General features: G+C 36.9%; 1 protein-coding gene across 1 annotated transcript in view; it reads right to left on the reverse strand.

Annotated features, from left to right (window-relative positions):
* Window positions 1-14,533, reverse strand: part of LOC127864725 (zinc finger protein 728-like) — a 93,589-nt gene that overhangs the window by 63,979 nt on the left and 15,077 nt on the right. The window contains exon 6 of the mRNA XM_052404610.1: window positions 13,454-13,652. Coding sequence (XP_052260570.1) covers window positions 13,454-13,652 — 199 coding nt within the window. The remainder of the gene's footprint in view (window positions 1-13,453; window positions 13,653-14,533) is intronic.

The following is a 14,533-nucleotide window of genomic DNA, read 5'->3' on the forward strand; positions in this document are numbered from 1 at the left end:
TTTTATTGCGACTGGCCCTGTAATACTCAAGACCTTTTTCACAGTGGAAGTCAATTTAATTAATTTATTGTCCTTCATCAGATTTCAAAGACACTGGCAACATAACTCATAATTACTTTTACACAGAACAGACCATGTATTTGATTATCCTGCACTATTACATCCCAGCCCAGCACTGAGCTGATAAGCCCAAGTGCAAAGGCTTATCAGCAGATAACATAACCTGACATGGGCATGTGCCCTGTCACCATGCTAGTAACAAAGGGCTTTATTATGCAAGTCTCAATGAATCAGAATTTTAATAGGAAAGTTCTTGACACAGAAATGAATTGTTTGTTGCGTTTAGCTAGAAACCAGAAACTACAAACAAGTCGCAGGATGCTAATACAATCAGTATGTCCTATAATTGAATTTGCTTAAAATCTTTACTTAACACTTATTGTCCAAAAAATGGAACACATTTTTTCTGCAAGAGATACAATTATTGAAGTAACACATATAATTATTCAAATGAGCACTTTTGGGGGAAAAAAAGTACATGAACTTTATCAACATAAAGTTTTGTTACTTTATTCTTTGTATTACAAAGCTAAAATGGGTGAATGAAAAACCTTCAATGAAATATCTCCCATAAATGAAATACATATGATATAGAAAACATTTAACAGACATTTCAGTGTTGCAACAGGAGATTGCTCTTTTGTTATTAAACCCTATATGCATGCCTACAGCTTAATTCATAGCTTGTGCTCGCCATTGTGAAATATGAATGAGATACATGAGTTTCGCATTAACAGTAATCTGTCACATTATTGCGATGCATCGTTCCGCCTCTTGAATCCTTAAAAAAAATATTCTATTTCATTCTCTGAATGACATTGGAGTCATAAATTGCATCACCAAACCATTTTTATTCTGTAACAGTTGGTTTTTAGACAAATGTATCATTACCATCACACCAAACAACATAATTATATCTGCAATATTTCTTGCACATAAAATGGGTAATGTAACAAAAACAGCTATTAAGTGTGAGCACTATCTTGCACAACTGTTGCCATTTGTATTCCTTTTTGTGACGCAATTTTTTTATCATTCCATAAATATAAATTTCTGATTCTATAAAAGCATTACACAATATTTAGCTTTAAAGATACTACAATTATTAAATAGGCTATTATTTCAGCAACAATTATTGGTCTTAATTAATTAATTAAGTTCAAATATTCAAATACAGTCGAAACCTGATGGCTTGAACTCGCTTGGCTCGAATTTCCGGTTGGCTCAAACTCGCATCAAAGCACCGATTTTGTATGCCTATATGTTCATATAAAATTGTGTTGGATGGCTCGAACTCGCTTGGCTGAAATTATCGGATGACTCGCACTGTTTTCACAGTCCCGGCTACAATTTTCACACGTTCTTTTGTTAGGATGGCTTGAACTTGCTTCGGGTCCCAAAAAGTGTTATTCGATTAAGAACGCTTGATTAAAGGCACGCACAAATTGATTTAACACCGGTCGCATAAACTGCTAATCGATTATGACCACTTGATTAAAGGGACACTATAACTGATTTAACACCTGTTTGCTAACATGTCATTTACTCAATTGTTAATTGATTTTAGTAAAAGATGACATTTTGTATTAAAAGCTGGCGTTCTTGTACATGCTGTATCATAATGGCTGCAACGGCATAATCGCAAAAAATACTTCATTTTTCACGAAAGCTACGGAACGCAACACAGACGGACATAATGTCTGACGACAGCTACGGATGGCAACACAGACGGACATAATGTCATTCTTAAAAAAAAAAAAAAAAAAAAGGAATGTAGTGTCGTCTCGTATGTAAATAATGTGTATGTATGAGCTAGTGCTGATGCAGGTTTTGTTCTCTAGTGCTCTGTACGTGTTACCTTAAAATATGCTATACTAAACGTGCTGATATTCAATAAATGCTATTTGTTAATTGAATTTGTAACTGTTTAAAAATATTCGTAGATAAAAGTATTAAGTTTATATTTGTTTCTTATTATCTTATAAATCCAAAAGCAGTAAGTAGTGCAAAGTAGTACGGAGTTTAAGCAATATGTATTCTCTTCAACTGGAGGTTAAAATATACTGCAGACTTGTTTGTAAACAAAATATATTAGAAATCGGATGGCTTGAGTTCCGGATGTCTCGAACTATTTTTGACAATTCCGACTGTACTAGAATCAACAATAGCAAATAATGTATTCAGATCAGATGGTTACATTGGATCAGATATAAACAAGAAATGTGTTTGTCAGAAACACGATGCCCCCTAAAGCGCCGCTTTGCATTGTTGTTTTTTACCTTTGACCTTGAAGGATGACCTTGACCCAAAAAACTTTCACCACCCAAAATGTGCAGCTCCATGAGATACACATGAATGCCCAATATCAAGTTGCTATGTTCAATATTGCAAAAGTTATGAAGAAGGTTAAAGTTTTGGTAAAAGTTTGGGACACACACTGACACATACAATGACAGACAGGCCAAAAACAATATACCCCTGATCTTTCGATCCGGAGGCATAAAAAATATAATATTCTGTACTTTTGAAACTAAATTGGCCTTGCTCTGTGAAAATGGTGTACAATGCATGTGCCTAAAGTATCATCCCAGATTAGTCTGTGAATACCGTACAAAGCATGTGCCTTAAGTGTCATCCCAGATTAGTCTGTGAATACCGTACAATGCATGTGCCTAAAGTGTCATCCCAGATTAGTCTGTGAATACCGTACAATGCATGTGCCTAAAGTGTCATCCCAGATTAGTCTGTGAATACTGTACAATGCATGTGCCTAAAGTATCATCCCAGATTAGTCTGTGAATACTGTACAATGCATGTGCCTAAAGTGTCATCCCAGATTAGTCTGTGAATACCGTACAAAGCATGTGCCTAAAGTGTCATCCCAGATTAGTCTGTGAATACTGTACAATGCATGTGCCTAAAGTGTCACCCCAGATTAGTCTGTGAATACCGTACAATGCATGTGCCTAAAGTGTCATCCCAGATTAGTCTGTGAATACTGTACAATGCATGTGCTTAAAGTATCATCCCAGATAAGTCTGTGAATACCGTACAATGCATGTGCCTAAAGTGTCATCCCAGATTAGTCTGTGAATACCGTACAATGCATGTGCCTAAAGTATCATCCCAGATTAGTCTGTGAATACTGTACAATGCATGTGCCTAAAGTATCATCCCAGATTAGTCTGTGAATACCGTACAATGCATGTGCCTAAAGTGTCATCCCAGATTAGTCTGTGAATACTGTACAATGCATGTGCCTAAAGTGTCATCCCAGATTAGTCTGTGAATACCGTACAATGCATGTGCCTAAAGTGTCATCCCAGATTAGTCTGTGAATACTGTACAATGCATGTGCCTAAAGTGTCATCCCAGATAAGTCTGTGAATACTGTACAATGCATGTGCCTAAAGTATCATCCCAGATTAGTCTGTGAATACTGTACAATGCATGTGCCTAAAGTATCATCCCAGATTAGTCTGTGAATACCGTACAATGCATGTGCCTAAAGTGTCATCCCAGATAAGTCTGTGAATACCGTACAATGCATGTGCCTAAAGTATCATCCCAGATTAGTCTGTGAATACCGTACAATGCATGTGCCTAAAGTGTCATCCCAGATTAGTCTGTGAATACTGTACAATGCATGTGCCTAAAGTGTCATCCCAGATTAGTCTGTGAATACTGTACAATGCATGTGCCTAAAGTATCATCCCAGATTAGTCTGTGAATACTGTACAATGCATGTGCCTAAAGTGTCATCCCAGATTAGTCTGTGAATACTGTACAATGCATGTGCCTAAAGTATCATCCCAGATTAGTATGTGAATACCGTACAATGCATGTGCCTAAAGTGTCATCCCAGATTAGTCTGTGAATACTGTACAATGCATGTGCCTAAAGTGTCATCCCAGATTAGTCTGTGAATACTGTACAATGCATGTGCCTAAAGTGTCATCCCAGATTAGTCTGTGAATACCGTACAATGCATGTGCCTAAAGTTTCATCCCAGATTAGTCTGTGAATACTGTACAATGCATGTGCCTAAAGTGTCATCCCAGATTAGTCTGTGAATACTGTACAATGCATGTGCCTAAAGTATCATCCCAGATTAGTCTGTGAATACCGCACAATGCATGTGCCTAAAGTATCATCCCAGGTTAGTCTGTGAATACCGTACACACTAATCAGGGACATCCCTTTGTGTAGTGTAATTTTTGTTAACCCTTCCAATGCGGGAACCAAATTTTTAAGGCCTTTGCAAACAGTTTGGATCCAGATAAGACGCCACAGAACGTGGCGCCTGATCAGGATCCAAACTGTTTGCTATTCTGATAGTATTCTGTGAAAAAAATCGAAGAAAATGCTAATTTTAGAAATTCAGCAGACTACATTTTAGCAGACTACAAATTTCCCAGCATGCAAAGGGTTAATCTAAGGAAGACTCTGTATGAAAATTCAGTATATGCAAATTGTTTCATACTAGATTAGCCTGTGCAGACTGCATCTGATCTTTGACTACACTTTACGCACATGCATTAAGCCCTGTTTTTCCAATGCCAGACTCAATAACTTTCAAGTTCACAGCCAAGATTTATATTCTTTAGCACAGGAAACCTTTAATAAAAAATATTAAGCCTATTAAAAATCCATAAAACAAAAGCCTCTTTTATGATTTAGAAAATCTTCAGAACCAATAAACATGAAAGTGAAATGCATTACACAAAATTAAAAAGCCATGAACACCTAAAATGATAAAAACATGGAACAAATTATAGTAAATTATAACTCCAGGAGACCTGTACTGGGGGATTCAAGGAACAAACAGATGCAATTCCTTGATTAACCCTTCACCATTTAAATACATATTTTGACGCATTTGTGGGCCTCTTAGAAAGTTACATTTAATTAAAGACTTTTTCTGCTAGATTCAAGTTTTAAAGGCTTTATAACCATCCCTTAGATACTGATGAGTAGCAAACAGCATAAAACCTGAACAGACTGCGAGATACTCGAGTTACTCGCAGGCTGTTCTGGTTTTATGCCCTTTTCACTTTGCTTCTGAGTGGGAAGGGGTTAAATAAACTTCAAAGTGTCACTAGGACACCCATTTCCACTGTGTCTGCTGGAATGAATATTTCCTTCTTTTTCTTTCAGAGCATAAGCAACAAGAATTCTGATATAAAACTTACAAAAGAGATGATAATGATGATGGTAATAATAAGGAGAAGGGGGTTGAGGATAAAGTGGAGATACGATATCCTTACCCAGTAAAAATCAAATGGTTTTTGTCGGCTCAGGTACTACTTAAATGTACCCCAGGTCCTCTTTGGTATACTACAATGTTCACCGGGTGAAAACAATTCCGCTTAAAGGCATCCAGCCATACTCCGGGGTGCTTTTATACGTATATTTTCCATAACCTGTAAGTGTACTTATACTTTGTTGTTCACTTAAGAGTGCAAAAGTACACAAATAACTTTTACATAGTACCTGAGCCTACAATGACTAATCAACTCCCAGTAAACCAACATAGAACATTATGCATATAGTTTGTACTGAGATTTAAAAGGGCCTTTTCACATTTTGGTAAATTGACAAAATGTAAAATAATGTTCTAGATTCGAAAATTTTTGCTGTATTTATATTTATGAGGAAACAGTAATACTGAAAATTTACCATGCTCTAAAATATCCATTAAATGCATCTTTTGACGATTTAAAATCCTGAAAATTATAAAGCGTTGCAAAGCGAAACGATTGAATAATTTGGAGAGTTCTGTTGATGTCGTTATATTTTGTGATACAACAAGGATTGCTTATATAAAGTATAAAATACATCACTCATTGTATGAGCAGGGTTGGCCGAGTGGTCTAAGCGATAGACTTTTACTCCAGGGGTCAGTGATTCGAGCCCAGTTGAGTGTTTTTTCTTTCTTTAATTTTTATTCTTTTTTTTAAGGGAACTTTTAAGATCCAATGTTTACATTTATCAATATAAAGCATCTAATGATAAACTTCAATACATGCCAAAATCTGTGAAAAAGCCCCTTTAAATACATGGATTGGCCATGTGCTATGATTCAATACTTTAATATCAACCCAAACTAATTGGTCAACTCACTGTCATTGAAATTAGTAACAGGCTAAACTGTTATTACAAGGGGGAATGTTTACAAAAGATGCTGCTGCTGCTGCTGATGATGATTCTGATGCTGATGAAGAACAGGAACAAACGGAATTAAATGAGATAAGAGATCAAGAATAAAACAACCTAAAAGCAACTAATATGAAAAAAAGCATTAAATAACAAGAAAATGTGTTTGTTTTCATGGTATTACTAAAAGATATTTATTTTCTAACTTTTTGGATGAAATTAATTTAGGGTAAATCCCTTAATACATTGCAAGATCTGCAAGGTTTCAGTGAGTGATGCATATCAGATTTAAGTGACTCATTAGGTAAGTATTCAACAATACCAAAGTAAGCCAAACAATGGCATGGAACTTCAAAGTAAAAGCTTATAGATGACATTATTGCACAGGTTGATTCATTGCCTTATCACACAAAGCAACAACTCCACGGTCTCTCAATAATGTATAGAAATCACTAAACGATGATAATACATATATGATAATTACAAATCATCCCAACCCTATGACAACAGAAGATTAAGATGAATTGAAAGACTTTTCAAATATATAATTTTCATACTTATGTCTGCATACAATTTTACTGCTTTGAACTTGTTAATGTTATGTATAGAAACATAAATCTTCAATCACCATCAAAGCATGTCATATTAATGATAAACTTTTAACTTTACATTCCTAAACCTGACAACCATGTATGTATTAAAGGGGATGTACATACTTCAAATACATAAACACAAAAAGCTAAAAGAAGATTTAAATTGACAAGGCAAAGATGAGGACACAGGTCAAAAACTGCCAGTTAAACTGTAAGTCACTATAAAGACTAGATATAGGGCGTCAAAAAGCCGTACAGAATCTACCAATTAAACTGTAAGACTATGTGACAACTATATGCAGATGTTGGACATAAAATAACAAATGTGACTTACATGATACAACTTCCAACTGGAAAGCTGTGTACAACTGGAAAGGACATAATATATCCAAGTTTGTGACTTTGTTATAGATAAGACCACCAACAAAAGCACACTGGACAACTATTGAAACACATTGGACAACTATTGAGATATTCTTTACTTTATTGAGACAGACTGAACAACTATTGAGACACACTGGACAGCTTTTGAGGCAGACTGGATAGCTATTGGGATAGACTGGACAACTATTGAGACACACTGGACAGCTTTTGAGGCAGACTGGACAGCTATTGGGATAGACTGGACAACTATTGAGACCTAATTTACTCTATTTAGACGGACTGGACAACTTTTGAGACACACTGGACAACTTTTGAGACACACTGGACAGCTTTTGAGGCAGACTGGACAGCTATTGAGACACACTATACTATATTGAGACAGACTAACAACTAGTAATTCACTATGGGCAGCTTTTGAGGCAGACTGGACAGCTATTGAGATACACAGGCTAAATATTAAGATGTATCGGACAACTATTAAGCCACAATGAACAAATATTGAGACACACAGGACAACTCTTGAGGCATCTTGGGCAACTATTTAATCACACAGGACAACTGTTGAGGCATCTTGTGCAACTATTAAGACAGAGTGGACAACTGTTGAGGCATCTTGGGCAACTATTAAGACAGAGTGGACAACTGTTGTGACACCTTGAGCAACTATTAAGACAGAGTAGGCAACTATTAAGACAGCCAGGACAGCAACATGTATTGAGACATACTGGACAACTATTGAGACATAGTGGACAACTATTGAGACAAACTGGACAGCTGTTGAGACAGACTGGGCAAATATTTTAAATAAGACAGAGTGGAACACAATTGAGATATACTGGATGACTATTGAGACACACTGGACAACCATTGAGACATACTGGACAACTATTGAGACACAGTGGACAACTATTGAGACACACTGGACAACTGTTGAGACACACTGGACAACTGTTGAGACAGACTGGGCAACTATTAAGACAGGGTAGGCAACTATTGAGACAGCCAGTACAGCTATTGAGACAAACTGGACAACTGTTGAGACACACTGGACAACTGTTGAGACAGACCAGACAACTATTGAGACATACTGGACAACTGTTGAGACAGAATGGGCAACTATAAAGACCGAGTGGACAAGAAATGAGACATACTGGACAACTATTGAGACACACTGGACAACTATTGAGGCACTCTGGACAACTTATGAGACAGACTGGGCAACTATTTAGACACACTGGACAACTGTTGAGACATACTGCACAACTATTGCGACACACTGGACAACTATTGAGACCTACTGGACAACTGTTGAGACAGACTGGGAAACAATTGAGGCAGACTGGACAACTATTGAGACCTAGTGGACAACAATTGAGACATACTGGGCAACTATTGAGGCACAGTGGACAACTAATGAGACATACTAGACAACTATTCAGACATACTGGACAATTATTGTGACACACTGGACAACTGTTGAGACGGACTGGACAACAATTGAGACGGACTGTATAACAATTGTGAGACACTGGGCAACTATTGAAACACACTGATTGAGACGCACTGAACAACAATTGAGAAATACTGCACAACTATTGAGACACACTGGACAACTGTTGAGACATACTGAACAACTATTGAGACATACTGGACAACTGTTGAGACAGACTGGGCAACTATTAAGACAGAGTGGACAACAATTGAGACATACTGGATGACTATTGAGACACACTGGACAACCATTGAGGCATACTGGACAACCATTGAGACACACTGGATAACTGTTGAGACAAACTGGACAACTGTTGAGACAGACTGGGCAACTATTACGACAGAGTAGGCAACTAATGAGACAGCCAGGAAAGCTATTGAGACACATTGGACAATTGTTGAGACACACTAGACAACTATTTAGACATACTAGATAACTATTGAGACACACTGGACAACTGTTGAGACACACTGGACAACTGTTGAGACAGACTGGGAAACTATTAAGACAGACTGGGCAACTATTGAGACAGCCAGGACAACAATTGTGACATACTGGACAACTGTTGAGGCAGACTGGGCAACTATTAAGACAGACTGGACAACTATTGAGACATACTGGACAACTATTGAGACACACTGGACAATAATTGAGACATATTGGACAAGTATTGAGTAGTGCTGCAACAATACGCTAAAAAGTGTATTGCGATATGTATTCAGTTCAAAAACCCGTATTGCAATATATCGCAATATATTGCTGACTTGTACCAGAAGTATAACTTGCCAATTACCCGATAATCCCGTATACTCCAGTTTTAAAGCAAATTCTGGTAAATATTTACTATAAAAGTGCTCAACAATAACAAGAAACACAAACATTCGCCAATGTTCTTAAGTATCAAATACATTTTGGCATTTGTTACTATTTAAAGATGTGATGAAATTACGTCCAATCGGGTCGTTTTTTCCCACTAAACACACGTAAATTGCCTGATGTGATGTTCCCGTTTTTATACAACACAAAATACACCCACACTTTCCATGTGACGTTCTACATGTCTGCATAATTTTTGCGCGCTTTTTATTGAGACAAAGGATAAAGCACTTTTTATTTGACACTAGAATTTTTTGTTGTTGCGTTAGCATTAAAATTCGGAAGCCTGTTTCCAAAATTTGGATTACAAATTTAATAATGTTCATTTCAGAATCAAAAGAAAAAGTTACAGTTGTGCATAATTAATTCAATGATAATTTGTTCAAAAGCATCAAAAAAAAACTCCCATGTAACAGCTCTACTTCATATAATAAACTTTTTAGAATGCTATTTTTCGTAAGAATTTATTTTTACAAAACACCGCTTTGTTTTGTTTACCTTGATATCATTATTTCGGATGGCTTTTCTGGACGAAATGTGGATGAATTTTTGTAAAATTTTCGTACCGGTAAGATGAAAATCGTATCGCAATACAATATGCGGATTGCATATTGCGATATATACCAATATACCAGTATATTGTTGCAGCACTACTATTGAGACACACTGGACAACAATTGATACACACTGGACAACAATTGATACATACTGGACAACAATTGATACACACTGGGCAACAATTGAGACACACTGGGCAACTATTGAGACACACTGGGCAACTATTGAGACACACTAGGAAACTATTGAGACAGAGTTGACAATTATTGAGACATTCTGAACAGCTATCGAAGCATACTGGAAAAAAATGTGTTAATGGTAGGTTTTCTTTGTAAAACATTATGAAACTGAAACTATGTTTAAGCATGACTAACACAATGTACACCAGGCTGTGTGAGCCTAACCCAGGAAGTCAGATAGCAACAAATATCACAAATACTTTATATGTAAATTAATCCTTTCACACTCAGAAACAAAGTGAAAATTGCTTTGTGCAAACAGCATAAAACCTGAACAGACTGTGAGATAGTAGAAATAACAGCTCTACATTAATTCTTATAAACTCATTTATTTTTGTTTAACATGTATAAATTATAAACATGCATGCATAAATCCTCAAACTAAAAAAATGTGCATTTAACATTTTAGATCTTTCACTTTTCAGGTGTAATTAAACAACTGAGAATCATTTCAATTAAAAAAGCTTGAAAAATATATGCCTTGGAGAACAACCTGTTAACTGTAGTAAAGCAAGCAAAAACAAAGAAAATATGGCACCCACCAAATGAAAAATGAGAACGAAAAAAAAGCCTCATCAGCACTTTAAACTTTAACACTTGCTGAGTCTCCATTACATAATCATCACAGCGTTAAGTAATATGAAAAACACATGTAACCTCATCAGAAAATAGGGAAGCACTTATGCCATTTAAAAGTTCTTAGGTCAAATGGATTGCCATTAGTCGATGACTTCAAGAGAGATTCCTATCTTGGCTAACAGTAACGGTGCTGAAATTTTCAATTACCGAAAACCAAACATTAAATTTGCCTCGGTCGATAACCACTCGCAGAGGTTGGCAGTCACACGCCTGGGAACCTGCCTGCGCAGGCTACAAGACAGTCAAAAGCGTGTGAATCCGGCAAAGTGTCTCTCGCGGTGTAATTACTATTTTGTGAATGGCACAGTTTCGTTGCTCCAATCAGTGTGGTCCATAATGCTGCCTACTAATATGTAGTAGGTGGGGCATGCAAGGTTTCATGGATGTGCAAACTGGTCTATTGAAGGTCAACGTCTATCATGTTATGGGAAAAAAGCTGCAATTGCCATACCAGAGGCTTATGTAATCATCAGTCAATTATCTTCATTTAGAGGAGAAACAAACTGTTCTATCTAGGTCTACAACTTTACTGCATTTACAGCACTATCGCGTAGAGACAGAATTTTCCAATAATATCTCCTAAGCATAATAAGGCCTCCCAAATGCAACACACATGCTAGATTAGAAAAAAACACTGTGAGGCTGGAGGGACTTGAGGTAAATGTGTCAGTAAACCACCACTGGGCCATTCATGAAATGGTACAGTGTCTTTGTCATTCAAATCTCCTCATTTACAGTGAAAGGGTGACAACTCAAGCTGAAACAATGAGTTTTTCGTGGTATTGGAAGAAAACACACAATAAATATGGGCCGTGCTCTGTGAAAAGGAGGTTTAATGCATGTGCGTAAAGTGCCATCTCAGATTAGCCTGTGCAGTCTGCACAGGCTCATCAGAGACGACACTTTTCACAAAAGCTTGAACTTTGCTAAGAAGACTTTCTTGAAATGAAAAATATCATAAAAGTGGAAAGCGTCTGCCCTGATTAGCCTGTGCGGACTGCACAAGCTAATCTGGGATGGCACTTTACGCACATGCATTAAACCCCCTTTTCACAGAGCATCCTATATGTTGAAAATAAACATCCTTAATCAAAATATGATTTAAAACAAAGAATATATTCATGAAGAGTGTAGAAGAATACTTGTCCTCAATTAAGCAGAAAAATATAACTCACAGAAAGGCCTGTAAATCTGAACCACTCTCAAGTAAAATGAATGTGAATTTAGTGTCTTCCCAGATAAGCATGTGCAGCCCTCACCGCCCAATCAGGGATGACACTTTCCATTGTATGATATTTTTTGCTGAAAGGAAGTCTCTTCTTATAGAAATTCCAGTTTGGGCTGAAAGTGTAGTCACAGATCAGCCTGTGTGGCAAACACAGTTCACTCTTTAAACCTACCAAAGTGTTTTGGTAGGTAACTGGGGCAAAATACTTTGCTATGATGTACTTGATTATGCAGTGTTTGAAGAGTGTAAATCATGTGATGAATGTGAAAAAGTAGCAAGTATTATAAAGAGAGCTCATACTTCAGCGAACAACTAGCAAGTAATATAAAGAGAGCTCATACTTCAGCGTCATGTTCAAATATTCAACATTAAGTATGTCAATACAGAAGTGAGTTGGGTATAATACAAGACATGCACAAAAATTGCATACATGGCTAAAAATCTTCTGAAGAAAAATTTAAATTTAACACACAATATGCAATATTTCTAATATGGTGTTTTATGCCAATGTGTACCAGTTGGCTCAGGCTTTGGTACTGGCATACCTGACACAGGTATCAAACAAGTACATTTGTGCAGCTATTGAATTGTCCAGCTATCTTATTCAATACCAAATACACAATCTGTTCAGCATTCAGGGACAACAAATCTATCACTGTTTTTGTAGAAAGTAGCAATAATCATCATCCCTGCCTACTCTATATTTAAAGTCAACACATCTACCCCTATGTAATCCAGTCATTCAAGACATGTTTGTCAGCTATAATGCTGTAACCTAAGCGTATTGAATATCAAAAACACTATAAGCCGTGCTCTGAGGAAACAGGGCATGAGCAAAAAGTGTTGTCCCAGATTAGTCTGCGCAGTCTGCACAGGCTAATCAGGGACAACACTCTCCGCTTTTATGGTATTTTTTTGTTTTAAGGAAGTCTCTTTTTAACAAAAATCCAGACAATCTTTGATGACTCTTAACGCTAATGCATTAAGCCCTGTTATCCCAGAGCAAGACTCCGATCTATTCAGTATTAAAGATTTGCTCATCTTTCACTATGTACTCCAATCCTACATGAGGTGAAAAGTTGGATCCCCACTGTGGCAACATTCTTTGCATCTCTCCCAAAATCACCTAGTATCGGTTCAACCGAGGAAACTGACTCAAGGGCGCTGAAATCAGCCTTTGGCTTTTGATGCCATCGAGCTAACGTAAATAGGTTTAAACTTATCCTACCTGACATGTTTGCAGAGCCATCGTTCAATACTCCGTCCTGACCCATTTCCACGTTGTTCTGACTGTCGATGTGAATCACAGAGTCCAGAGTCAGGTTGCAAGGGATCTGAATCGTGGCCTGTGTTGTACCACCATTGGTGGTTGCTATTGCCAACGCCTGCTCGATCATCATCACCTCGCACTGCTGAGCCTTGTGCTCCTAAAAAATGCAAAAATGGATATGTGTAGCCTTTCACTACTTAGGTACGTATTTTCACGCATTTGTAGTCCCTTGGAAAGTTATATTTAATTAAAGACCTGTCCTTCTAGATTCAAGTTGTTAAGGCTTCGAACAGATTTTCTTTAGGCAACAACAAACAGATCTCATGTTTGTAGAATTTGCCGCACCTAAAATTGGTTAAATAAAATAATTAGTTATCTTTTATGTTTATTGCCTCAGAATTGTGCCATTTTTGTGTGTAGGCACTGTGGTTTTCCTATTCATTTAATCCTTTCCCACTCAGAAGCAAAGTGAAAAAAATGGCTATTCCCACTCAGAAGAAAAGTGAAAATAATGGTTATATGCAAACAGTATAAAACCAGAACAGCATGTGAGTAACTCGCAGTCTGTTCAAGTTTTATGCTGTTTGCTGCTCAACAGTATCTAAGGATTTCAAATGAAGCCTTTAACACTTTAATCTAGTGAGAAAGGTCTTAAATTAAATTTAACTTTCTAAGGGACTACAAATGCCAGAACATACATATCTAAGTGGTAAAGGGCTAAGTGAAGTCTACATATTTTACGATAAAGACTGTAATTTTTCAATCATAAGTAACATGGTCAGATCATGGCCGTTCAGGTAATCAGAATTCAACGTTTTACAGCAAAGTAAAAACAAGAACACCCCGTAACGGGTGCCACGCTCGGCTGCGAAAGCTTGTAAAATTTTTTTTTTTTTTTTTAGAGGTCACAGTGACCTTGACCTTTGACCTAGTGACCTAACAAGAGATGTGTTTGTCAGAAACACAATGCCCCCTACTGCACCGCATTAAAATAAAATTTCTATTTATCATTTGGCAGGTATAGAAATCATCTCCCTT

Source organism: Dreissena polymorpha, chromosome 1 (assembly GCF_020536995.1).
Source record: "Dreissena polymorpha isolate Duluth1 chromosome 1, UMN_Dpol_1.0, whole genome shotgun sequence".
In the NCBI taxonomy this organism is placed as follows: Eukaryota; Metazoa; Mollusca; class Bivalvia; order Myida; family Dreissenidae; genus Dreissena; species Dreissena polymorpha.